Below are 27,929 nucleotides of genomic sequence, written 5' to 3' on the forward strand. Positions count from 1 at the left end.
TTGTGTTTTTTTTTTTAAATTGAAGTATAGTTGATTTACATTTCTGTCTGAATTTCTGGTATACAGCAAAGTGATTCAGTTCTTTTTCAGATTCTTTTCCATTACAGTTTACTACAAGATATTGAACAGTTTCCTGTGCAAAACACTAGGACCTTGTTGTTTATCTATTTTATGTAAACTTCTAATCCCAGTCTCTTCATTTACTTCTCCCCTACCCTTCCTCTTTGGTAACTATAATTTTTGCTTTTTTTTTTTTTATATATTTGTTTTCTATGTCTGTGCATGCTCACTGAGTTTTTATAAAGTAGAGGACACAAGACCATAAAAAAATACCAAGAGACTTTCGAATCACTGTCAATCTACCTTATACTTATCTTCAAAGAAAGAACATCAGTCAATTACACTAAAAAATACAACTATGGAAGCTTTGCCTGGCAACTATACTACTTTGAATTTAGGTGTCAGGTGAAGGAGACAATGTTTATACTACAGATAACTACTATAAACAAGGCAATTAATTGTGGACACTAAGGAAGCCCAAAATCTATAGAGTAAATTCATATTCATATAAGTATTTAAGGTATGAGAATATAGATCTAAACAAATTCAAAGTTAAATGTGTTTTATATTTCATAAGACTACTCCATGATACATATGATATGAAGAAATTTGTCTACGAATGCTGCTACATGCTGGCTAACTAGTTTATGATCAGAGCAGAACAATTTCTCACAAAGAAATGTGGTGTTGTTACAGAATTAGTTTATTCTTTAATATATTCAACACTTTTATCAAGCATTGAGAGAGCTAATCCTTGAGGTAGGTTGATAAGGAGTCTGGGGCCCTCAAGGAGGAAGAGGCCCGGGGTTCTCAAGGAGGAGAAAAGGGCAAACATTTTTTTCTACACTGCTTTGTCTTAGTCAATATAACAATGAGGACATGTTTCTCCTTAACAAGAACCTTCTGACTAACCTTGTTATCTTAAGATGTATATTGTAGGAGTGGGTCTTGTAAGACCTTTCTATTGTTAGATCTAATCTTGTTAATTTAAGATGTATGTTGTAGGAGTGGGTCTGGTAGAAGTATAGAAGGCCTTGATAAGGCTAGTAGTGAGTGGGGGCACTCTCCAACCCCCTTCTGATGTCTGTATCAGAAGCTTTCTCTGTCCCTTTTATACTTTAATAAAACTCCTACACAAAAGCTCTTCAGTGATCAAGCCTGGTCCCTGGTCCCGAAGCTAAATCTTCTTCAGAGATCACAAATCCAACATTGTTCACCGTAAGCTATCAGTATCAAATCTATGTCAGGCACTGTGGTAAGTACTAGAGATACAATGGCCTTTGCTCTCATAGAAATTATAAGTTTAGTTGGGGAGAGGACATTATTCAAACAATAATAATCATACACAGATAAAATTATAATTATGACAAGTTCTCTAAGGAGAAGCAGCTGTATAAATTAGGAATCATGATAGGGGAGACTAAGTAAGGCTTTGAGATCTGAAGAATGAGCAGAAGTTCATTATACAAAATGAGAAAGGAAAATTATCCCAAAGGAAAAAGTAGTACAAAAGCCCAACTGCAGGGAGGGGGGACTGGGATGGGGAATACATGTAAATCCATGGCTAATTCATTTCAATGTATAACAAAAACTACTGTAATGATGTAAAGTAATAGCCTCCAACTAAAAAAAAAAAAAAAAAAAAAGCCCAACTGCATAGCAGGAAAAAGCAAACTTAGTTCAGACGATGGCTAGAGGAAGAGTAGGGAAAACATGACACAGATGTGGTCAGAGAGGAGACAGGGAGGCATATGACCACGCTGGACTTTGCAGGCCACACCTTTGTCCTCAAAGGAATGGGAAAAAATGAGTGTTTTAAGAAGGAAAAGTAACATAATCATATTTGTGTTTTGAAAAATTACTCCAGGTGTTTCTGTATGGAGGACATTTGAGCAGCAGCAGGTAATGAGGAGGCTGTCACAGTAGACTAAATGAAACTTGATAGAAATCTAGACTGGGTGATGGTGGTGGAAATGAAGAGATGTGGAAAGACTGAAAACAATTCAGGAGGACAATAAAGTATCAGGTCTTGACAATGGACTGCACATACAGTGTGACAGAAGAAAGTATCTGAACCAACAAATATTTATTAGACACTGAGCATGTGCCAACCACTGTTCTAAGTGTATAGGATAAATCAGTACACAAAAATGATTAAAAACAAACAAACAAAAAAGCATCCTGCTCCAGTGAAGTGTCATTCTAGCAGATGGCTCAAAGCAAAACGGAGGATAAAGGAGGTAAGGAGCAGCAGTGGTAGAGCGGTTTCAAATGGGGCACCCAAGTCAAGACTCGCTGAGGTGAGCTACAAAGATTTAAAGAAGATATGAAGATATAGGCTTCCCTGGAACCTCAGCTGGCAAAGAATCTGCCTGCAATGCAGAAGACTCCAGTTCAATTCCTGGGTCAGGATGATCCCCTGGAGAGGGGATAGGCTACCCACTCCAGTATTCTTGGGTTTCCCTGGTGGCTCAGCTGGTAAAGAATCCACCTGCAATGTGGAAGACCTGGGTTCAATCCCTGGGTTGGGAAGATCCCCTGGAGGAGGGCATGGCAACCCACTCCAGTATTCTTGCCTGGAGAACCCCATGGACAGAGGAGCCTGGCGGGCTGCAGTCCATGGGGTTGCTAAGAGTTGGACATGACTCAGCGACTAAGCACGCATGAGGGTTAGGTAAGCAGATTTGACAGGGAAGAACATCCTAGGTACTGGGCACAGCCATTAGAAACGTCTTGACATAGCAGTGAGGCTGACGTGCAGTGAGGAACAGCAACTGGTCAGTGAGGGTGGAGCACAGTGAGTGAGAGGGAAAGAAGCTCAGAGCTGTAACTTGGGACCTCTAAAAACTTGGTGGTTTTTTCCTCTGAGTGAAATCGGACACCATCACAGAGTTATGAGTAGAGGAGGGACATGAACTGATATTCTATAAAAAAGGATTATTCTGGTTGCTCTCTTGAGAATAGACTACAGGGAAACAGGAACATTTGTTTGAGGCTATTATAATAATTCTGCAAAGAATGATGGCAGCTTAGACTCTGGTAGTCAGCAGTGGAGATGATGTAAAGTGGTCAGACTGTGGATATATCTGAAGGCAGGCCAACAGTACTGGATGTGGCTGTGAGAGAAAAATTAAAGATAACAACAGAAGGATTATGTCCTGAACACCTGGAGGGACAGTGTTACCACTGACCAAGATTGTGAAGGTTACATACATAATAGGCTTAGAAGTGAGGAACAAGAGTTCAATTTGGACAGGTTAGGTTTGAGATGATTATTAGACCTTCCAGTAGAATTAATAAGTTGATGATTGGATATCTGAATCTTGCATTAAGGATAAAAGACTAAGGACATACATCTGGAGGTCAATGGCAAATAGAGCACATAAGTGAGTTTATTAAAAGAGTACACATGCTGGTCAGAATGGCTGCTATCAAAAAGTCTACAAACGATAAATCTGGAGAGGGTGCAGAGAAAATGGAACCCCCTAACACTGTTGGTGGGAATGCAAACTAGTACAGCCACTATGGAGAACAGTGTGGAGATTCCTTAAAAACTAGAAAGAGAACTGCCATCAGTTCAGTTCAGTTGCTCAGTCGTGTCCGACTCTTTGTGACCCCATGAATTGCAGCACGCCAGGCCTCCCTGTCCACCACCAACTCCCGGAATCTACCCAAACTCATGTCCATTGAGTTGGAGATGCCATCCAACCATCTCATCCTCTGTCGTCCCCTTCTCCTCCCGCCTTCAATCTTTCCCAACATCAGGGTCTTTTCAAATGAGCCAGCTCTTCGCATAAGGTGGCCAAAGTATTGGAGTTTCAGCTTCAACATCAGTCCTTCCAATGAACACTCAGGACTGATTTCCTTTAGGATGGACTGGTTGGATCTTCTTGCAGTCCAAGGGACTCTCAAGAGTCTTCTCCAACACCACAGTTCAAAAGCATCAATTCTTCGGCGCTCAGCTTTCTTTATAGTCCAACTCTCACATCCATACATGACCACTGGAAAAACCATAGCCTTGACTAGACAACCCAGCAATCCCACTGCTGGGCATACACACCAAGCAAGCCAGAATTGAATGAGACACACGTACCCCAACATTTATCACAGCACTGTTTACAACAGCTAGGACATGGAAGCAACCTAGATGTCCACTGGCAGATGAATGGATAAGAAAGGTGTGGTACATATACACAATGGAATATTACTCAGCTATTAAAAAGAACACATTTGAATCAGTTCTTAATGAGGTGGATGAGACTGGAGCTTATTATATAGAGTGAAGGAAGTCAGAAAGGAAAAAACCAATACAGCATATTAACACATATATATGGAATTTAGAAAGATGGTAACAATGACCCTATATGCAAGACAGCAAAATAGACAGACTTTTGGGCTCTGTGGGAGAAGGTGAGGGTGGGATGAGTTGAGAGAACAGCACTGAAACATGTATATTACCTTATGTGAAACAGATCGCCAGTCCAGGTTCAAAACATGAGACGGGGTGCTCAGGGTGCTCAGGGACAACCCTGAGGGATGGGATGGGGAGGGAGGTGGGAGGAGGGTTCAGGATGGGGGACACATGTACACCCATCGCCGATTTCATGTCAATGTATGGCAAAAACCACTACAATATTGTAATTAGCCTCCCATTAAAATAAATAAATTAAAAAAAAAAAGAATCAGTACAGAAGTCGTGGTACATACACACAATGGAGTATTACTCAGCCATAAAAAGGAATGCATTTGAGTCAGTTCTGATGAGGTGGATGAAACTAGAACCTAGTATACAGAATGAAGTGAGTCAGAAAGAGAAAGATAAATATCATATTCTAACACATATACATAGAATCTAGGAGAATGGTACTGAAAAACTTTTTTACAGGGCAGCAACTGGTGGCTCAGATAGTAAAGAATCTGCCCACAATGTGGAAGACCAGAGTTCAATACCTGGGTCAGGAAGATCCTCTTGAGAAGGAAATGGCAACCCACTCCAGTATTCTTGCCTGGAAAAATCCCATGGACAGAGGAGTATGGTGGGTTACAGTCCATGGGGTCAGAAAGAGTCAGACACGCTTGAGGGACCACTAATGGAGAAACAGACACAGAGTACAGACTTATGGACACGGGGAGAGGAGAGGAGAGGGTGAGATATGTGGAAAGAATAACAGGGAAACTTACATTACCATATGTAAAATAGATAGCCACTGGGAATTTGCTGTATGGCTCAGGAAACTCAAACAGGAGCTCATATCAACCTAGAGGGGTGGGATGGGGTGGGATGGGGCAGGAGGGGATATATGTATACTTATGGCTGATTCATGTTGATGTTTGACAGAAAGCAACAAAATTCTGTAAAGCAATTATCCTTCAATTAAAAAAAAAAAAAAAGTATAGAGGAAAAAAAAAATTGGGTCACTCCCAGTAAGAGGTCAAGAAGAGGAACCAACAAGGAAACTTCAAAAGAATGACCAATCAACAAAAGCAAAACCAAGAAAGTGGTGTCCTGAAAGCCAAATGAAGAAAGTATAGCAAAGTTTCTGGCTTGTACCATTGGAAGCAAGGAAGTACCATTCTCCAAATACAGAAATCCTAAGAAAGGATCACATGTGTGAAGGTGAAGACAATGAGTTTGGCTTTAAATATGTTGAGGTACATTATCAACACTGAATAAGTGAAGGAACTGTAAACTGTAATTTGAAAGGTCTGGGTTTGCTTTCTAATTCTTTGTTTGTCTGATACATTAACATGTCATTTAACCTTTCTGAGTCTCAACCTCCTTTTTTAGGAAGGGAGAAAAATATTTCTACAACAATATTTACACAAATGGTTGCTATGTGAATATCAGAAATGGCATGTTGTAAGAAAGAAGACTTCAAACTCCTATGAATACATACAGAAAAGTTATGGAATACTGAAAGATGTGAAAGTTAATCTTTATAAGACAGAAGACTGAAAATCAGACCAAGCCTATACGGAACCATCCACATTATACCTCTAGCAGCTCCCTCAGCTGTATCCTGTGGAATTCCTGTCTTATTTCAAAAACAATTCGACTTGCTCTTAACCCTTTTATCAAATATTCCTTCAACCATCAGACCCAACTGAAAATTGGGCTTATCCCTAAAGACACCATTTAACCTTGACACCAATCATAATGACCTGATGTTCTCCAAACACATCTTACTTGTTACAATTTCCACATTTTTTGCACATATGCTATCTTCTTTGCCTGGAATCCTTCCCCATCTCATCCTCTGTCCAAATTCAAACTACCCAAGGACTCCAAGGCTATCTGCATCACAAAGGCTTCCGTGGCCCCTCACAACTGAACGGGATATCTTCTTTAAAACTACCACAACACATAACAAGTACCGCTCCCGTGACTCGCTCTGCTGAGGTTTGCAGTACATATTTTGCATAAAAGTCTTATATTTCTAAACAGACTTCAAGTCGGATTCACCTTTGTATTCTTATAAAATTTTATAACAGTTGGTGCTCCTAAGATACTGTGAACACGCACTTCAGTAAACCTGACTTGTTTCTAAAGGATGTTGGTATACTTACATTTTTTACTCTGTTTTTCCACTTCGGCCTTCAGTCTCTTGTATTTGTCTGTCCTGTAAACCAGGACCCAAGTTATACCTGAAATATTAAAAGCAGCATGCTAACAGAGAAATGTTTGGAATCGTCACAATAACCCTTATTATTGGCTACTGTTAGGTAAGAGTGGATTTCGACTTTTTGCTTTATATTCACTAGTGCTTAACAACTGATGTTCAACCAAAACACCTATGACACGATTCGAAGTTGTCGCCACAAACACGCAAATGAAATCTACCCTGGACCGGAGAAACCTGGCAATGGATTCCACACTGGATTCCCTCCCAGTCCTGAAGGTAAGATTCCTGAAGTAGACTACATGAGACCCATCCCCACCGCCACCAGAGGAAGCAAGGCTGGTGACTTCTCCCTTGGAGGCTCGAGGGACCCCGGGCCTAGGATCCTTCCTTTCCCTCGGGGTCTGATCACACGCCAAAAAATAAACAGCTACTCTCACCCTCGGCGAGCAGAGCCGTGCACACGGAGATAAAAACGATGAGCAGCGTGTCTGCGAACATCGTGCTCATCTCGCGCTTCACTCTCTGCACTCCCACTCTCCAAGGGGGAAGCCCTTGACAGCCAGAGAAAGTGAAGCGAAAACGATTTTCCTAGATTTCAGGACCGCGGAGTAACACCCCGACTCTGACAGACAGGAAGTCTCACTTCCGCTTCCTGGGCGCAGCGGCGGAAGTGCTCATTCTGGCGTGCCCTGTTGCCGCGAGAATCCTGCGGAAACCGCGATGCAAGTTTCTGGGGTAGATGGGCTGGCTTTCAATCCCAACCTCGCGAGAGTTGGAGCTGGAGTGCCTGAGACCTAGTTGTAGCGGTCGGACTTCCTCTGGTAACGTCTGCTAGCTGCGGTACTGGGGTACTCTTTTTTTTCGCCCCGAGTGTGCGTGTTTTGACTCCTCTGCTTGTCTGTGTTTCTGTCTCAGTCCCACATTTAAGGCCGAGTAGATAGTTTAGTTTCGGTTTGCCTAAAGTTGGGAAATTGGCTTCCAAACACAACATACCTAAACTCTGTTTAGGTTCCAGGTCACGAATTTGGGGCTGGAGGCGCGAACATCAATGAGCCCCGGGCCGCTGGCTTCCAGGCACTCCCATCCTAGCAAAGGAGAGAAACATGTGCATACGATGTGATTAGAACTTTTATAGAGGTGTGATCAGAATGCTGCGGGGACTTGTTTCAGCAGGTGGTCAGAGGGGGTTAATGAAAGGAATTGAAGCAGTGGCTTAGAGGAGTCAGTGTATTGGAGAAAGGCAACGCAGTCCTTGAAAATAAGTGGTGTGTAATAGAGCAGTGAGCGACATGTCTTAGGGGGTGGTCATATAACCACCATTACACAGGGTGGGCTTAAGAAAATGATGGGAGATACTACAGTGAGTAAGGGAGCACGAGCTTGATCTGAAAGGAACTATTGATGCTTGTAACCAATTTACCTTGGATAGTGAGCACCCAGTTTCCAATATCTTCCCATTTTTCAAGAAAATCCCCAAATCCTGAGTTATGTGAAATTTTAAATGTTCTAATCTATAAATGCTGGTAACTTATTAAAGGACTTCCTTGGTGGCTCAGAAAGTAAAGAATCCGCCTGCCATACAGGAAAAATGGTTGAAGAAAGAAGTTGTCTCAGCTGAAACTTAGTTTCAGCCTTTGCAGGTTTTCCAGACTGAGTATGTCTGTGTGTGTATGAAAATCAGGTAGCTGGCGGAACTACCTCCCCTTAACTTGTACGTTTATTCTGTGTTCTTTTCTCCTAAACACCAATGCACTTTATTTATAACTTCCCTGTAACAACTGTATTTGGCCTTTATTTCTTATATATGCGTTTCCTGTCTCCTCTTTAGACTTAGTGGCAGACATCCTGTTTCCTTTTAACGACACTGAGCTTCTACTACGCATGTGAGGATCACTGGTAGACACTACAGTGATTGGAAACGGTAATTAAGATACTATTCCTGACTTCCTTGGAAGTTACATGTTATGATAAGATGTAAGAGAGGTGTTGACTGAAAAAAAAAAAAAACCAAAAAACAAAAACCACCTTACAACCTCAAAGTTGGGAGTTAACGTTTTTGTTCGGAAGTCTTTCTGAGGCCTTAAGCCCTGAAGGCAGCCAAGAAGCTCTGAGGGACTGCTCCGAAGGGGTATGGGATGAGCCAGGAGGAGTTTTTACAACAAAAACCGGGTTGGAAGTCAAACGGTCACTGCTAATTAAAGAAAAACCAGACATCTCAAGTTAATGAATTTAGCCATATATGGGAAGATGCTAGAGTCTGGGCTTATTGAAGTTTTTCTTCTGATATGCACCTTAACTTTCCGGGTCCAGTACCCTTCCTGAACCCCCTCAGGGTGCACCGCTGGGGACCACTGCAGTGGCTGACAGCCAGGTGGTGGGCGGCCTGTTGGTCTCTTCCCTGAACTCCCTCAGGGCTGAATGGTGGCTGAGGGCATTGATGTTTGCTGACATGGCAAGTGACGTTTTACATCCACAGAGATGTTCACAAAATGTTACGAGCACAGAGGAGGGCAAGGTTGGCTCTTTCTGGAGGAGCTGGAAAAGCTTCATCCCATTTGAACTATTCAACTTGGATGGTTTTTATTCAGCTTTGTATCACCCATGGTAATGTTGTACCTCTGTTGAGGTACAACAGAGCATGACCTTTTAAGTTAGATTTGGTTTTCTCTCTTGGTTTCCTTTCTGTGCTTTTTTTTTTTTCTTCTTTTTTTGCCATCATGCCACAAGACTTGCTGATCAAATCTGGGGCCCGGCAGTGAAAGCACTGAGTCCTAATCACTGAACCGCCAGGGAATTCTCTATACCTGGTTTGTAGTACTTGTTTTTCCACTTAATTGACAGCAGTCCTTGAACATGTTAATATCTTTGAGCCTCAATTTCTTTACCTGTAAAATAGTAATAGCATCAACTACATGAAACCATTATGAAGATTAAATTAGAGTATATTATAAAACATATAAAACTGTGGCACGTGCATTTGATCAAATCCAACATGCTATTATTTTATGTACTGCTAAGAAAGAAAATAATAAAACCATGATTGTAAGATGCATCTCATCCAGAGATGATAAAATGTAATAAAAAGCATTTAAATTATTCCTCAGTTAATACTTACTACAAAACTGTCTACTGTTAGGATAACATTTCCTTCTCTGTGTGTGTTAGTTGCTGAGTCATATCCAGCTCTTTGCGACCCAATGGATGCATAGGAGCCTGACAGACTCCTCTGTCCATGGAATTTTACAGGCAAGAATACTGAAGTGTGTTGCCATTCCCTTCTTCAGGGTATCTTCCTGACCACGGGATTGAACTCTTGTCTTTTATGTCTACTGCATCGGCGGGTGGATTCTTTACTACCAGTGCCACCTGAGAAGCCCTCTCTAGGGTAATGCTGTGACCCTCTTGCTGAAGAATAGTGCTAGAGGCAATTCAATGATGTCTTTATTGCATGCTTCCAGATTCCTTTATCATGTCTTAAGCACTCAGTTGTACTAATTTTTAAGTTTTAAAGTTTTGTCCCTGAAGACCATTCCAAAAGTCACTGTCCTGCTCTAATTTTTATGACTATTACAAGGCTTATGTCCTGGGACTTCATCTCACTCTTCTCTAGGATAGGAGTCATTATTTCCTGGACCCGCATCTTCTGCCTTAGTTTATACTTTCTTTTTTATGTTGTGGTACAACCTCGAGTAACTTTCTGTGCAAGGTAAGTGGGAGCTGAACTTCAGTGTTCTCACATTACTAGTAGTAACAGTTATATTTACTACCAGACTTAGCATTGTAAAAGATTATGAGAGAAATCAAATCCCTTCTCTCAACTGAGGTATGAAAGAATATGGCCTTTAGGTTTAAATTGTAACCCTACTTCATGCAACCTGTATTATTTTGGAAGGGAATTTAATTTCTCTGAGCCTCATTTTTTTTTTTATATATGTGAAATGGAGGTAAAAATATCTACTTTCCAGAATACTATAAGGTTTATATAACGTTAGGGGCAAAATTCTGGAGTCAGGCTACCTGTCTTCAAGTCTCAGCTTCACCACTCAAGTAGATGTGCACTTTTAGGCAAATTCTTTCACTGCACTGTCCCTTGGTTTCCTTAAGTGACATAATGATAATAGCACCTAAGTCCAAAGGGTTTTTTTTTTAATTATGTGAGTAAAGTATTTAAAATGGTACTTGGCTCATAGAAAGTTCACACTAAGTGTTAACTGTTACTCTTGGTTCTTATTAAAACACCTGGCACATAATCCTTGGACTAGCTTTTTCTCATTCTATTCATTTTCCTGGTGACCTTACTTTCTTCAATAGCTTCAGTTACCATCTATCCACTGGTAGCTGAAATTTTTTTTTCTGATTTTCAGACCTAGTATCTAACTGCCAACTAGGCATTTTCATGTGGATATTCCAAACTGAATCTATGCAGTTCTTTCACCCAAACTCCAGTTTTCTCTTCTTCCCTTATACTTACATATATACTTACACTTTCCTTATATATATATATATATAAAATTATTAAGTCTTAAAAAGGGCATTCTAATACATGCTACAACATAGATGAGCCTTGAAGACATTATGCTGAGTGAAATAAGCCAGTTACAAAAGGGTAAATACTGTGTGATTCCACCACTAGGTACTTAGAGTAGTCAATCATAGACATAGAAAGTAGAATGGTGGATGATCAGGACTGGGAAGAGGAGAGAGAGAAGAGTTATTGTTTAATAGGCACAGAATTTCAGTTTGGGGAGATGAAAAGTTCTGAAGATGGATGTAGTGGCTGATTGTTGTTCAGCAATATGAATGAATTGGACTCTTGTTGAGTAAGAGGGTTACTCCATTCCTTCTAAGGGATTCTTACCCATAGTAATATACATAATGATCATCTGAATTAAATTTGCCCATTCCCATCCATTTTACTTTACTGATTCCTAAGATGTCAGTGTTCAGTCTTGTCATCTCCTGCTTGACCATTCTAATTTACCTTGATTCATGGACCTAACATTGCAGGTTGCTATGCAGTATTGTTCTTTATAGCATTGGAATTTACTATCACCACCAGACACATCCACAACTGAGTGTTGTATGCACTTTAGCCCAGTTGCTTTGTGGTTTTGGCTTTTGTTTTTTCAGCCCTTCATTCTTTCTGGAGCTGTTAGTAGTTGCTCCAGGGTCGTATCTATTTGCCTTTTCTTACTGTCAGTGGGGTTCTTACTGTCCAGTGCAAGAGCATTGGAATGGTCCTCATTTCCTCTTCCCTGCACGGCATGGCTCATAGCTTCATTGACTTATGCAAGCCTCTTCAACATGTCAAAGCTGTTATCCATGACAGGGGAACTGTACTCTGAGACACAGTTAAAAAGGTAGGCTTGATATTGTGCATATGGTACCATGAATTTTAAAAGATTTTGTTAACTTGGACCATATCTAGAGGATATGGATCAGCAGAATCTTTTGATCGTTGTGGGAGTGTAAATTGGTACAGCCCCCTTCAAAAGTTTGTCATTACCCTGTAGAGATAAACATTTGCGTACCTCATGACCTACCATTTTGCTGCTAGGTACATACCCAAAAGAAAGTTGAACAGGATATATACGAGATTGTTCATATGAGCATTCTCTTTAATATCAAAATCTAAAAACAACCCAAATGCCCATGTACAAATAGAAGATAGATAAATTAGGATATATACTCCAGATCACACAGTGCTACAGTTATAGTCCTTAATAGTGGGCTTTCCAGCGGGCTCAGTAGGTAAAACGTCTGCAGTGCAGGAGACGCAGGTGTGATCCCTGGGTCAGGAAGATCCTCTGGAGGAGGGCGTGGCAACCCACTCCAATGTTCTTGCCTGGAGAAACCCACGGACAGAGGAGCCTGACAAGCTACAGTCCACAGGGTTACAACTGAAGCAATTGAGCATGCACACAAGCATGCCTCAATTAATCCTATCAATACAATATTGAGTGAAAAGAATATAAGAATTACATACAGCATGATGTAGACTTTATAATGTTAATAACTTCTAAGTTCCCCAACAGTATTTAGGAATATATATGTATATGTACGTATACATAGGTGATAATAAAAGAAAATCAGGAAAATGATTGTTTTTAATATATACATGTCTTTAAGTATAGTTGACTTACAGTGTTTCAGTTGCAAGCTTATACATATACACATGTATTTGTGAGATTATTTTCCATTATAGGTTATTACAAGATCTTTACTAGAGTTCCCTGTGCTATACAATTGCATATTTTTTTAATTAGAAATCTAGCATTCTATTCATACTAAGTCAAATAAGTGGAATCAAAATGTCATAAATGTTTCAATTAGGCAAAATTTCATAACTTATCTAAAATATATATATTATACATATTATATGTATGTGCTACAGTCCATGGGTTCACAAAGAGTCAGACACGACTGAGTGACTGAACTGAAAATATATATACAAAAAATATATATATACAAAAAATATTTTTTATATATACAAAATACATATACCTATATATCACTCAGAGGTTAAAGTGTCTGCCTGCAATGCAGGAGACCTGGGTTCGATCCCTGGGTCCGGAAGATCCCCTGGAGAAGGAAATGGCAACCCACTCCAGTATTCTTGCCTGGAAAATTCCATGGACTGAGGAGCCTGGTGGGTTACAGTCCACGGGGTTGCAAAGAGTTGGACATGACTGAGCAACTTCACATGTATATATCAAGCTACTATGCTTGATAAAGCCTTGAGAAAGGACATACAAAAACAAAAAAGGAGACGGAGAAATTGGAAAACAAACTAATTGAAATGGGAGTACTGAATATGAAATAGAAAAACTGAAACAACCTAGATAAAGTATAAAATCATCATATAGTACAGTTGTTTTTAAACATGACTGCTCATTAGAAACATCTGGAGCTCTGGAGAAAAATAAAACAATACCTGGGAGTTTGTATTTTTCAAAAAATTCCAAGATAACTAGGATATGCATCAGGATTTTAAAAAGTGATTACAGGTTTTTCTATTAAACGGTAGTTTTGGTGATATAGAGTTCTATTATTTTTCTATTGACCAATCATGCTACAATGGTATTAAGTGAGTAATAGTTTTGTAATCACAATAGTAAATATTTATCAGTTTTCACAATCAGTAGACAAAAAAGATCATTACATTGCAAGCCATAATGGGAACATGTTAACCTACCAGTATAAAACAATGTATGTAGTACAATTTGGGGGTCAAGCAAGTGATGTGGGAAGTGGAATTGCATACAGGCACATTTAACTACTGGGGCTTCCTAGGTGGTGCTTGTGGTGAAGAACCTGCCTGCCAGTGTAAGAGACATAAGAGAAGTGGGTTTGATCCCTGAATTAAGAAGATCCCCTTGAGGAGAGCATAGCAACCCACTCCAGTCTTCTTGCCTGGAAAATCCCATGGACAGAGGAGCCTGGTGGGCTACAGTCTGTAGGGTTGCAAAGAGTTGAACAGGACTGAAGTGACTTAGCATGCACACACATATATCTAATGTACATTCTGTATCTTCCCAGCCAGTCTCTTTTGGTTGGTGCATTTAATCCATTTACACTTAAGGTAATTTTCTATATGTATAATTCTATTACCATTTTCTTAATTGTTTTGGGTTTATTTTCTGTAGATCTTTTCTTTCTTTTGTGTTTCCTGCCTAGAGAAGTTCCTTTATCATTTGTTGTAAAGCTGGTTTGGTGGTGCTAAATTCTCTTAACTTTTGCTTGTCTGAAAAGCTTTTGATTTCTCCATCAAATCTGAAGGAGAGTCTTACTGGATATAGTAGTCTTAGTTGTAGATTCTTCCCTTTAATTGGTTTAAATGTCTCATGCCATTCCCTCCTGGCTTATAGAGTTTCTGTTGAGAAATCAGCTGATAGCCTGGTGGGAGTTCCCTGGTATGTTATTTCTCACTTTCCCCTTGTTGCTTTTAGTATTTTATCTTTGTCTTTTTGTCAGTTTGATTACTATGTGTCCTGGTGTGTTGCTCTTTGGGTTTTTCCTGCCAGTGACTCTTTGTGCTTCCTCAACTTGGTTGACTATTTCCTTTCCCATATTAGGGAAGTTTTCATCTATTATCTCTTCAAATATTTTCTCACGTCCTTTCTCTCTCTCTTCATCTTCTGGGACCGCTATATTGTGAATGTTGGTGCATTTAAAGTTGTCCCAGAGCTTTCTCAGGGTGTCTTCATTTCTTATTCTTTTCTCTATTCTGTTCTACAGCAGTGATTTCCACCATTCTGTCCTCGAGGTCGTTTATCCAGCCTTCTGCCTCAGTAATTATATTTATTCCATCTAGTGTATTATTCTTATTCATCTCTATTTTCCTGAGATCCTGACTTTGGTTGTTTTTTAGTTGTTTAATTGTTTCCCTGGGGTTTTATCTTGTCCCGTCATCTGGGGCATAACTTTCTGCTCTTTCATCCTCATTGACTTCCTGTAATGTGATTTTTTTGAGACTGTGGTTCTTGCTTCTTCTCTCTTCCCTCTGATGGAGAAGGCTAAGAGGCTGGTGTAAGCTTCCTGATGGGAGGGACTGGTGGTGGGAAAAATTAGATCTTGCTCTGGTGGGTAGGGCTTTGCTCAGTTAAGCTTTAATCCAAGTATCTGCTTAATGGGTGGGGTCTACTCCCTCCCTGGTACTTGTTTGGCCTGAGGCAACCCAGCCCAGGGGTCTCAGTCAGTTCAGTTCAGTCCCCCAGTCCTGTCTGACTCTTTGTGATTCCATGAACCGCAGCACACCAGGCCTCCCTGTCCATCACCAACGCCCGGAGTTTACTCAAGCTCATGTCCATTGAGTCGGTGATGCCATCCAGCCATCTCATCCTCTGTTGTCCCCTTCTCCTCCTACCCCCAATCCCTCCCAGCATCAGGGTCTTTCTTTTCCAGTGAGTAAACTCTTCACAAGAGGTGGCCAAAGTACTGGAGTTTCAGCTTCAGCATCAGTCCTTCCAATAAACACCCAGGACTTATCTCCTTTAGGATGGACTGGTTGGATCTCCTTGCAGTCCAAGGGACTCTCAAGAGTCTTCTCCAACACCACAGTTCAAAAGCATCAGTTCTTCTGCGCTCAACTTTCTTTATAGTCCAACTCTCACATCCATACATGAACACTGGAAAAACCATAGCCTTGACCAGTCGGACCTTTGTTGGCAAAGTAATGTCTCTGCTGTCTAGGTTGGTCATAACTTTCCTTCCAAGGAGTAAGCGTCTTTCAATTTCATGGCTGCAGTCACCATCTGCAGTGATTTTGCAGCCCCCAAAAATAAAGCCTGACACTATTTCCACTGTTTCCCATGAAGTGATGGGACCAGATGCCATGATCTTAGTTTTCTGAATGTTGAGCTTTAAGCCAACTTTTTCACTCTCCTCTTTTACTTTCATCAAGAGGCTCTTTAGTTCTTACTTTCTGCAATAAGGGTTGTGTCGTCTGTATATCTGAGGTTACTGATATTTCTCCCGGCAATCTTGATTCCAGCTTGTGCTTCATCCAGCCCATCAGTTTCTCATGATGTACTCTGCATATAAGTTAAATAAGTAGGGTGACAATATATAGCCTTGGCATACTCCTTTTCCTATTGGGAGCCAGTCTGTTGTTCCATGTCCAGTTCTGACTGTTGCTTCCTGACCTGCATATAGGTTTCTCAAGAGGCAGGTCAGGTGATCTAGTATTCCCATCTCTTTCAGAATTTTCCACAGTTTATTGTGATACACACAATCAAAGGCTTTGGCATAGTCAATAAAGCAGAAATAGATGTTTTTCTGGAACTCTCTTGCTTTTCCAGTGATCCAGTTGATGTTGGTGATCTGATCTCTGGTTCCTCTGCCTTTCCTAAAACCAGCTTGAACATCTGGAAGTTCACAGTACATGTATTGCTGAAGTCTGACTTGGAGAATTTTGAGCATTACTTTACTAGCGTGTGAGATGAGTGCAATTGTGCAGTAGTTTCAGCATTCTTTGGCATTGCCTTTCTTTGGGATTGGAATGAAAACTGACCCTTTCCGGTCCTGTGGTCACTACTGAGTTTTCCAAATTTGCTGGCATATTGAGTGCAGCACTTTCACAGCGTCATCTTTCAGGATTTGAAATAGCTCAACTGGAATTCCATCACCTCCACTAGCTTTGTTCATAGTGATGCTTTCTAAGGCCCACTTGACTTCACATTCCAGGATGTCTGGCTCTAGGTGAGTGATCACACCATTGTGATTATTTGGGTCATGAAAATCCTTTTTTTAATAGCTCTTCTGTGTATTCTTGCCACCTCTTCTTAATATCTTCTTCTGTTAGGTCAATACCATTTTTGTCCTTTATCGAACCCATCTTTGCATGAAATGTTCCCTTGGTATCTCTAATTTTCTTGAAGAGATCTCTAGTCTTTCCCATTCTGTTTTTTTCCTCTATTTCTTTGCATTGATCACTGAGGAAGGCTTTCTTATCTCTCCTGGCTCTTCTTTGGAACTCTGCATTCAGATGAGAATATCTTTCCTTTTCTCCTTTTCTCTTCTCTTCTTTTCACAGCTATGTGTAAGGCCTCCTCAGACAACCATTTTGCCTTTTTGCATTTCTTTTCCATGGGGATGGTCTTAATCCCTGTCTCCTGTACAGTGTCACGAACCTCTGTCCATAGTTTATCAGGCTCTCTGTCCATCAGATCTAGTCCTTTAATCTATTTCTCACTTCCACTGTATAGTCATAAGGGATTTGATTTAGGTCATACCTGAATGGTCTAGTGGTTTTCCCTACTCTCTTTAGTTTAAGTCTGAATTTGGCAATAAGGAGTTCATGATCTGAGCCACAGTCAGCTCCCGGTCTTGTTTTTGCTGACTGCATAGAGCTTCTCCATCTTTGGCTGCAAATAATATAATCAATCTGATTTCGGTGTAGACCATCTAGTGATGTCCATGTGTAGAGTCTTCTCTTGTGTTGTTGGAAGCGGGTGTTTGCTATGAGCAGTGCATTCTCTTGGCAGAACTCTGTTAGCCTTTGCTCTGCTTCCTTCCGTACGCCAAGGCCTAACTTGCCTGTTGCTCCAGTGTTTCTTGACATCCTGCTTTGCCCCGGGTCTAAGGTAGGATTAATGGCCACCTCCAGGAGGACCTTCCAACTGAGACATCCCAGACAGGTGCTCCCCGTCCCTGTGTCCCTGTGGTGGGCCTCTGCTGATCCATGCCTCCACAGGAGACGGCTCAACACCAGCTGAGAGTCTTAGTTCAGTCTCCTGGGGGATAGCGGCTTGTTTCTCCTGGGTCTTGGTGTGTGCAAGATTTTGTTTGTGCCCTCTAAGAGCGGAGTCTCTGTTTTTCCCAGTCCCGTGGAAGTCCTGTAATCAAATTCCACTGGCCTTCAATGTCAGATTCCCTGGGGATTCGCAGTCCCTTTGTTGGATCCCCAGGCTGGGAAGCCTGCTGTGGGGTTCAGAACCTTCACAACAGTTGGAGAACTTCTTTGGTATTATTGTTCTCCAGTTTGTGGGTCACCCACCTGGCAGGTATGGGATTTGATTTTATCATGATTGTACCCCTCCTACCATCTCACTGTGGCTTCTTCTTTGCCTTTGGACCTTTTTTTTTTGAGGGGGTGGGTGGCTTCACTGATAGCTCAGTTGGTAAAGAATCCCCTGCAATGCAGGAGACCCTGGTTCGATTCCTGGGTTGGAAAGAGCCCCTGGAGAAGGGAATGGCTACCCACTCCAGTATTCTGGTGTGGAGAATACCATGGACTGTATACTCCATGGGGTTTCAGACTCAGACATGACTGAGCGAGTTTCACATCACATCTTTTTTTGGTTTGTTCCAGAGTCGTCCTGTCGCTGAATGTTCAACAGCTAATTGTGATTTTGGTGTTCTCACAGGAGGAGATAAGTGCATGTCCTTCTACTCTGCCGTCTTGGAGAATGATGATTTAGATAGTGGTACTTTGAATAGGAAGAGGCTGGATAATGCAATGGAGGGTCAAAGAGGTGAATGTCAATGTAAATTCACGTTCTAGTTTTCACGTTGGTAATTTCATGGATTTTTTTTTTTTAATTACTTTTTGGCTACACTGGGTCTTCATTGCTGTGCATGGGCATTCTCATTGCATTGAGCAGGGCTGCTCCCTAGTTGCAGTGGGCTTCTCAGTGTGGTGGCCTCTCTTGTTGTGGAGCACAGGTTCTGTGGTACACAGACTTCACTAATTGTGGGACAGAGGCTTAGTTGCCTCTCAGCAAGTGGAAATTTCCCGGACCAGGGATTAAACCCGTGCCCCTGCATTGGTAGGTGGATTCCTAATCGCTGGACCACCAAGAAAGTCCTGTTGTATTATTTTAAATGAAAGAATTGTCAACTAAAAAAAAGATGTACAACTTGAGAGTTATGAGTTAAGATTTATTTGGGGCAAAAAGAGGACTGCTGCCTGGGAGGCAGCATCACAGATAGCTCTGAGAGACTGCTCCAATGCAGCAGTGGGGGAAAGACAATATAAATTTTTGGTGAAGGGGGAGTTCAATACCATGAAGCACTCAATTTACAAGAGGTTTTTTGTTAGTCATGAGGGTCTGATGTCACCATGAAGGGATTTAGTGCTTTTCTAGATATGAGGAGATGCAAGGATTGAGATCATGAAATCTGTTCCTAAAAACATCCAACTATCTAAAGACCTGTCCCTGGTGTCCGAGAGGGTCTACGAGAGCCTCGTCATGATGCGCATGCGCCAGGCAGCTGAGTGGCAGCAGCTGATCGCCCAGATGCAGCAGGAGGACCAGGCGGGGCAGCCCACGTAACCTCCTGCCTCCAGCCCTCCCCTCCCACAACCCTTTTCTTAAACATCACCAATCAACTTTCTGTTTTTTTAAAAAAAATAAAGACCTGTCCCACCAGATTCCCTGGAGTGCCTCATTTCACCCTGAACTCCCTCGGGGATTGTTGAAGGTCAACAGCTATAGCAGCGTGGGGTTCAATCTCGGTAGAGGCAGATGGCAAATGCTTTTGTTCTTCAGTTGGTGGCAGTGCTCTTGGTAAGTGCCAATTTGTAGTTGACAGAATGAATGAAGATGTGAGGGCCTTGAATGAACGATTGCTGAGAATGTGTCAGGAGCCAAGAATAATAGTAAATCTAATTCTCTGCATCTGAGCTTAAAAGTATTTTTTCTTTTTGCATTTAACTCTATATCTGCTTGATATTGTTGAAGAAAAGGAGGGGGGAGTAATCTTTTAAATTACTTGCTATCAAGCAAAAATTATACTCTAGAAAAATTTCACATTTCTCATGTGGCTTCAAGTACCCTTGAATTGACTGCCACACTTTTGCCTGAGCATTTAGATATCTCAAGTGTAAAAGAGCCGTGATAGTGGAAAGACACCAAAATATCTTGAGTTTGGATGGGAATTTTGCAAAATAATCTCTGTTTCTTTTTAAGATTAGTCTGCCAACTTTACATAGGATAGATTTATTTGGAGGAGAGTTGCAGTCAGTAAAACCAACTATCAGGTTATTACTATGATACAATTTTTCAAGTGAGGATGCCCTAGACTAAATTGAGTAGTAATCAGCGGAAACTGACAAGAAAGAGAAAAATCCAAGAGAGTTTTGAAGGATGAAATGTTAATTCTTAGAATTAAATAAAATGGGGTAAACAAGAATTCTAAGGCTCTAAGAATTCTGAGGTTTGTACCAGAGGCATTTCTAGGTATACTGAGACCTAGGGAAGTGAAAGTCAGTCAGTCCTGTCTGACTCTTTGCGACCCCATGGATTATACCGTCCATGGAATTCTTCAGGCCAGGATACTGGAGTAGGTAGCCTTTCCGTTCTCCCAGCGTCTCTTCTCCTGATCCAGAGCTCGGGCTCCGGACACACTGCCTCAGCAGTTGTGGTGCACCGGCTAACTCGCCCCACAGGATGTGGGGTCTTCCCGGACCATGGCTCAAACCTGGGTCCCCTGCGTTGGCAAGTGGGTTCTTAACCACTGAACCACAAGGAAAGTCCAGTCTCAGAATTGTAACCTTTATTTTGACAAGCTTGACATAGAGTGTCTGGGTAGTCTTTTAAGAGAGGAAAATACAAAAAATTCAGTTTTGACGATAAACTTCTATAATCCTAAGAATTAGAAGAGGCCTTTGAAAATGCTTGAATACCTAGACTAATCACATTCCTTTTCTGATGTGTGAGTTTGGGCCATCTTAATAGAAGACTAAAATATGAGGTGACTTTTCCCTTTACGAATACACATTGTCACGCTTACTCAGTATTCCTATGATAGACTGTTGGCCAATAATTCACTCGCACTCACTACTTAGACTCATACCCACCTTAGTAATTCACTTTGCTGACAAAAAGTCTTGGGTTTTATTCACAGAGAAACATATATACCATAAACAATGCTATTAATATTCATAGCTTCATTTCTCTGACTCCAGGCCATTTTTAGGATCTCATTCACCTATGCATTTAGTATAGAGCATATTAGTAGATACACAAAAATATTTGTCAAAGAGGTGAAATACATATTCTACACACAGAAGCATTCCACCAAAGCGCAGGGAAATTTTAACTTTTCGTTCTTGTGGTGTAGGTCATTCATCCTTTCCCAGACAGAGGGAAATTGTTCTGTATGGACAAATACATTTTTCTGTCTCAGGGTTCTCTCTTGAATCTCATGCAAATAATTCATTCCATATGTTTTCAACATAGAGGCCAGTTGGCTATTTCACATAAAATTTCCTAAATGAATGTACCATAGTGATTTTACTTTTATCTAGGTCTGATCTTCAACTTTGAAAGTTCAGAAACTTCATTATATGGATTTGTATGAAATTGATCAGATTTCTATGAAACTAGGTTGAAAGAAAGTGACTTTATCCCTGGAATTTAGATTAATGTCACATTGTAGGGACTTCCCTGGTGGTCCAGTAGCTAAGACTCCATGCTCCCAACACAGGGGGCCCAGATTCAATCCCTGGTCAGGGAACTATATCCCACATGTTGCAACTAAGAGTTCAAATGCTACAACTAAAAGATTGTGCGTGCTGCAACAAGATCAAAGATCCAGTGTGCTGCAACTGAGACCTGAGACAACCATTAGTAAATAAATAAATATATTTTTTTCAAAAATAAAACATTGAATGTTCTCAGTAAGTGTTTCCATTAATGACAAAGTAAGAGGCAATAAAATGAAAGTTGGTTAGAATTATTTCCAGATAATTTAGTACAGGTATACCATAAGACTTATAAAAAGCTAGAGAAATAAGTAGGACTTTGAATTGCAGGTGAACCATAGTCCAAATTTTTATTCAGAAGACAGCAGAAGCTTTGAAGATTTTAGAGCAAAAAAAAAAAAAGTGATATGATCAAACTGGTGCCTTAGGAGAAAGAATTTGGCAACATAATTCAGAATGGAAGGCGGATTAATTTGAAGACCATACTGACATCTAGACAAACAAAAAAGAGCCAGATCTAGGGTGTCAGTGAAAAGAATGATGACTACTAGAAACCAGGAAGGTTATTCATGGGACTAACTTGGCATGGCTTAGGGAATAGAGAAAGGAGAATTAGCAAAAATTATTTTGGTGTTTCTAGTGTGGCAGATGGGAAAATATATCCATAAAAATCTTTTATAATCTCAGCTTGGTCTTGTATGCTCTTTGCAATCTTTTTAATCTCATTTGCTATATACCATTATTCCATTCCCTTTGTAGAATCTTTCTCACATCTTTCATTACATTGTAGCTCATCTCATTTTTATTCGATAAGGTCAACTTTTACTTCTCACAAATTTAAGGTAGTTTGTGGTAGACTTTCCTCTTTGTTTCATTTGGGATGTTTTCTAGTGCTTTAAACTCACTAATCAGTCTTCTAGAATACCTAATATACTGTCACTTTTATACTGTGTGTTTCATTTCTATGAGTTTGATTTGTGGTCTTTTTCCTGTTATCTTCCATATCTCTTTTTGGCATATACAGTCTTTCCTAGCTTCTTGCAATTCAGATATAACACTGTTTTATATGTTGTTAACTACCTCCCTAGATTGAAGAATCTCAACTAATGCCAAATAGGATAAGTTAAAGAAAAAGGCACATCAAGGCACATTACAATTGCATTGCTGAAAAGCACTGATAAAAGAGAAAATCGAAAAGCAATAAGAGGAACAAAAATACACATGTTATACACAAAGAAACAAAAATAAAATGACAGCAACTTTCTCATTAGAACCTAACCAAGTCAGATGATAGAATATTTTTAATATGCTGAAAATAACTGATTCTTCCTGTAACAAAAATATTCCAGAAAAACATCTACTTTTGCTTAATTGACTATGGCAAAGCCTTTGACTGTATGCGTCACAACAAACAAGAGATGGTAATACCAGACCACCTGAACTGCCACCCAGGAAATCTATATGCAAGTCAGGAAGCAGCAGTTAGAACTGGACATGGAACAACAGACTGGTTCCAAATAGGAAAAGGAGTATGTCACGGCTGTATATTGTCACCCTGCTTATTTAACTTATATGCAGAGTACATCATGAGAAGCACTGGGCTGGATGAAGCACAAGCTGGAATCAAGACTGCTGGGAGAAATGTCAATAACCTCAGATATGCAGATGACACCACCCTTATGGCATCATAAGTGAAGAAGAACTAAAAATGAAAGTGAAAGAGGAGAGTGAAAAAGTTGGCTTAAAACTCAACATTCATAAAACTAAGATCATGGCATCTGGTCCCATCATTTCATGGGAAATAGATGGAGAAACAGTGCAAATAGGGACAGACTTCATATTTTTGGGCTGCAAAATCACTGCAGATGGTGACTGCAGCCATGAAATTAAAAGACACTTCCTCCTTGGAAGAACAGTTATGACAAGCCCAGATGGCATGTTAAAAAACAGAGACATTACTTTGCCAACAAAGGTCTGTCTAGTTAAGGCTATGGTTTTTCCAGTATATGGATGTGAGAGTTGGACTATAAAGAAAGCCGAGTGCTGAAGAATTGATGCTTTTGAACTGTGGTGTTGGAGGAGACTCTTGAGAGTCCCTTGGAGTGCAAGGAGATCCAACCCTCCATCCTGAAGGAAATCAGTTCTGAATATTCATTGGAAGGATTGATGCTGAAGCTGAAACTGCAGTACTTTGGCCACCTGATGCGAAGAGCTGACTCATTTGAAAAGACCCTGATACTGGGAAAGATTGAAGGTGGAAGGAGAAGGCAACGACAGAGGATGAGATGGTTGGATGGCGTCACTGACTCAATGGCCATGAGTTTGAGTAGACTCTGGTCGTTGATGATGGACAGGGATGCCTGGCATGCTGCAGTCCATGGGGTCACAAAGAGTTGGACACAAATGAGCAACTGAACTGAACTGCTTCTTGGAAGGAAAGCTGTGACACACCTAGACAGCATATTAAAAAGCAGAGATATCACTTTGCTGACAGAGGTCTGCATAGTGAAAGCTGTGGTCTTTCCAGTAGTAATGTATAAATATGAGAGTTGGACCATAAAGAAGGCTGAGCACCAAAGAATTGATGCCTTCAAACTGTAGTGCTGGAGAAGACTCTTGAGAGTCCCTTGGCAGTTAAGAAGATCAAACCATTCAATCCTAAAGAAAATCAACCCTGAATATTCATTGGAAGGACTGATGCTGAAGCTCCAATACTTTGGCCACATTATACGAAGAGCCGACTATTGGAAAAGACCTTGATGCTGAGAAAGACTGAAGGCAAAAGAAGAGAATGACAGAGGATGAGATGGTTGGATAACATCACTGACTCAATGGACATGAATTTGGGCAAATTCTGGGAGATAGTGGGGGACAGGAAGCCCTGGTATGCTGCAGTCCGTGGGGTCACAAACAGTGGTACATGACTTAGCAACTGAACAACAATAGTAACATGAACTTAATAACTTGTATAAAAGTGAAATGTATGACAAGAACCGCAACAAAGGAAGTATGGGAGAAATGTAAGTATACTCTTGTATGATTTTAATATTTTATCATATAGTATTGGGGCTTCCCTCATAGCTCAGTTGGTGCAGAATCTGCCTGCAATGGCTGGAGACCCAGGCTCGATTCCTGGGTCAGGAAGATCCCCTGGAGAAGAAAATGGCAGTCCACTCCAGTATTCTTGCCTGGACAGTCCCATGGACAGAGGAGCCTTGTGGGCTACAGTCCATGGGGTCGCAAGAGTCGGATACGACGTGGCTTCTAAACCGCCACCACCACCATAATAGTATTTGAAAATAGAGTATAAGTTAAAGATGCAGTTGTAAACTCCAGATCAACCACTAAAAAACTAATACAAAAATGCAGCTAATAAGCCAGAATGGAAATTAAATAGAATTTAAAAATTGATTTAAAGAAAGGAAAAGACAAAGGAGATAATGAACACGTCAGAAAAATACAAAATAGTAAAATGTTAGATTTAAACCTTACCATATGGAAAATTACACTAAATATAAATAAATGGTCTAAACATTAAAATGGAAAGGCAGAGGTTTTCATACTTGCTTAAAGAACCAATGAAATATATTAACACAAATATATATATGGAAGAATATCATATATTCTTAAATTCATGTTAAAAAACATGCTAACATTTCTCTTAAGAAAGCTGAACTGTATTAATATGAGACAAACTTTAGGACAAGTATATTACCAGGGGTAAAGATGACATTTCATAATAATAAAAAGGTCATTTCAACATAAAGACATAACAATCTTCAATGTATATGCACTTGTCAGAGCTTCAAAATACGTGAAATAAAAGCTGATGGACCAGAAAAGAAAAATAGATAAGTCTACAATTATAGTTTGATACAAGTAGATAGAAAATCAACAAGACTATTAAAGACTTGAAAGCATTATTAGCAAAATAGGTTTGAGATCTAAAATAAAAAAACATGAAAACATACAGAAGAAACCGAGATGAATTTCTTTTGAACTAGAGAGGAGAAATCTGTTCTTAATTATTAAGCCAAATCAGAAGAAATGATAGTTAAAAGAGTGATACATTTAAGTACTTAAGGATTAAAAAAAATTTTTTTTTGCATGGCAAAAAGTGCTACAGACATAGCAAAAGACAAATGAAAACTGAGAGAAAATAATTGCAGCTGTACCACAAAGGGTTGATTTAAATAAAAAACTGAGAAAACGAGAGCCAAACCCTGACAGGAAAATGGACAAAAATCACAATACACAGTTCATTAAAAACAGTACCTTTTAAACAAATGAAAGGATAATCATGCTTACAATAAGAGTTTAAAACAATATTGAACACCATTTCTCAGATCTCATTCATCAGAAATCTAAGAATTTGGCAACACACTCTATTAGCATGGCTGTAAATTATCAAATACTCTTGCTGATGGCAATGCAAAATTGTTCAACAGCATTGAAAGGGATTTGGCATTATGTGATAAAATTATTCAAATCAACGTTTAGGGAACCATTTTGAGTAAACAATGTGAGAAGGAAAGAAAATCACAATTAAATTCTTGTCTAGAATATCTACTTTCATGATACTGGCCCTCTTACATATTCAGATTGTCATTTCTTCCTATTCAAGAATTGATAACACTATTTTTTCTCCCCTAGGCTTTTCTTACCAACAGTAAGGTTCTGGAACCTATCAACATCCTTCTTTCTACTATGGCATTTTTACAGCTAGGCTGGAAAAGGAATACCTGCCCAAGTTTGCTGCTGTGTCCCCAGAGGGTCATTTTTGAAAGATATTTTACTTTTCAAAAAACTTTCACTTTTATTGAGGTATCATTGACAAATGAAATCATTAAGATATTTAAAGTGTACAGTGTTGTGATTTGATACATATACACATTTTGAATGATTCCCTCCATCTAGATAGTTAACACACTCATCACCTCACATATCTTTTGTGTGCATGTGTGTGGTGAGAACATTTAAATTCTACTTTGAAAGCAAATTTTGACTGCATTATAGCATCAAGTTAAAAAGGTCCAAAATGGAGTAATTTGCCCCCCAAGGCAGCAATCCAAGACTTGTAAGTATAAACAAAGAAAACAAAGATTGTGACTCATCACTCCATTTATGAAAGGGTTAAGTTGCAACTCACTGAGGTTGCCCACCATCTGTACACTGTTTGAAGGGGATTCGGAATGGGGTGAGGAAAACAGCATAAAACATTTTCTGCTTTGGGCCTGTAGATAGTTAAGATCCATATTTAAGGAAGAATTTGAATGACCCTCAATTCTTGAAACTTCCCATACACAGAAAAGCATCAAAACCATTAACTTGAGATATCTGTTCTTTGTAATTAGCAGTCATCTTTTACCCGAAATATGTTTGTCAACATGTATTTATTTCCCAGCCCCCCCAAATCATATATATAATGGTTCCTCCCCTATGTCTTTGGAGCAGTCCCCTCAGAATTACTGACAGGCTATCTCCTGGGCAATAGTTCTCTGTAAAGTCTCTGAATAAAAGTCAACTCACAACTTTTATGTTGAGTGTTTTTCTTTAATTTGAAACAGGCATACCTCATTTTGTTGCAGTTTGTGTTACTGTGCTTTGATTTTGACAGTTGGTTTGTTGTAGGAAGGGGGACCCCTCCCAGGGCCCAAAACTTGGCTCTTGTCTAACACTCGGAAATGAATTGTCCGAGGAGACACATGTGCTGACAAAGCAAGAGATTGAACCAGAGATCAAATTGCCAATATCCTTTGGATCATCGAAAAAGCAAGAGAGTTCCAGAAAAACATCTCTTTCTGCTTTGTTGACTATGCCAAAGCCTTCGACTGTGTGGATCACAATAAACTGTGGAAAATTCTGAAAGAGATGGGAATACCAGACCACCTGACCTGCCTCTTGAGAAACCTGTATGCAGGTCAGGAAGCAACAGTTAGAACCAGACATGGAACAACAGACTGGTTCCAAATAGGAAAAGGAGTACGTCAAGGCTGTATACTGTCACTCTGCTTATTTAACTTATATGCAGTGTACATCATGAGAAACGCCGGGCTGGAAGAAGCACAAGGTGGAATCAAGATTGCTTGGAGAAATATCAATAGCCTCAGATATGCAGATGACACCACCCTTATGGCAGAAAGTGAAGAGGAACTGAAAAGCCTCTTGATGAAAGTGAAAGAGGAGAGTGAAAAAGTTGGCTTAAAGCTTAACATTCAGAAAACTAAGATCATGACATCTGGTCCCATCACCTCATGGGAAATAGATGGGGAGACAGTGGAAACAGTGTCAGACTTTATTTTTGGGGCTCCAAAATA

The 27,929-nt window shown here is 40.1% G+C and overlaps 1 protein-coding gene and 1 long non-coding RNA gene across 5 annotated transcripts in view; one reads left to right on the forward strand and one right to left on the reverse strand.

Annotated features, from left to right (window-relative positions):
* The window catches only part of TMCO1 (transmembrane and coiled-coil domains 1), a 66,126-nt gene extending 58,807 nt beyond the window's left edge, over positions 1–7,319 (reverse strand). The window contains exons 1-2 of one of the 2 annotated variants that reach the window (XM_070467714.1): positions 7,121–7,205; positions 6,628–6,705 (exon numbers count right to left, since the gene is read on the reverse strand). In XM_070467714.1, the coding sequence (XP_070323815.1) occupies positions 6,628–6,705; positions 7,121–7,190 (148 nt within the window). In that variant the 5' untranslated portion in view covers positions 7,191–7,205. Of the gene's footprint in view, positions 1–6,627; positions 6,706–7,120 lie in introns of both variants that reach the window. The other variant, XM_020904610.2, reaches the window with a different exon arrangement.
* Positions 7,320–19,557, forward strand: LOC110144635 (uncharacterized). Of its 3 annotated transcripts, none has more exons than XR_011487756.1 (4): positions 7,320–7,523; positions 8,512–8,604; positions 18,496–18,952; positions 19,335–19,557. It is a non-coding gene; the product is annotated as an uncharacterized lncRNA (long non-coding RNA). The 3 variants fall into 3 exon arrangements; XR_002315927.2 differs by having other exon boundaries at positions 18,496–18,658; XR_011487755.1 differs by having other exon boundaries at positions 18,551–18,658.
* The last annotated feature ends 8,372 nt before the right edge of the window (positions 19,558–27,929 follow it).

Source organism: Odocoileus virginianus, chromosome 5, assembly GCF_023699985.2.
Source record: "Odocoileus virginianus isolate 20LAN1187 ecotype Illinois chromosome 5, Ovbor_1.2, whole genome shotgun sequence".
Lineage (NCBI taxonomy): Eukaryota > Metazoa > Chordata > Mammalia > Artiodactyla > Cervidae > Odocoileus > Odocoileus virginianus.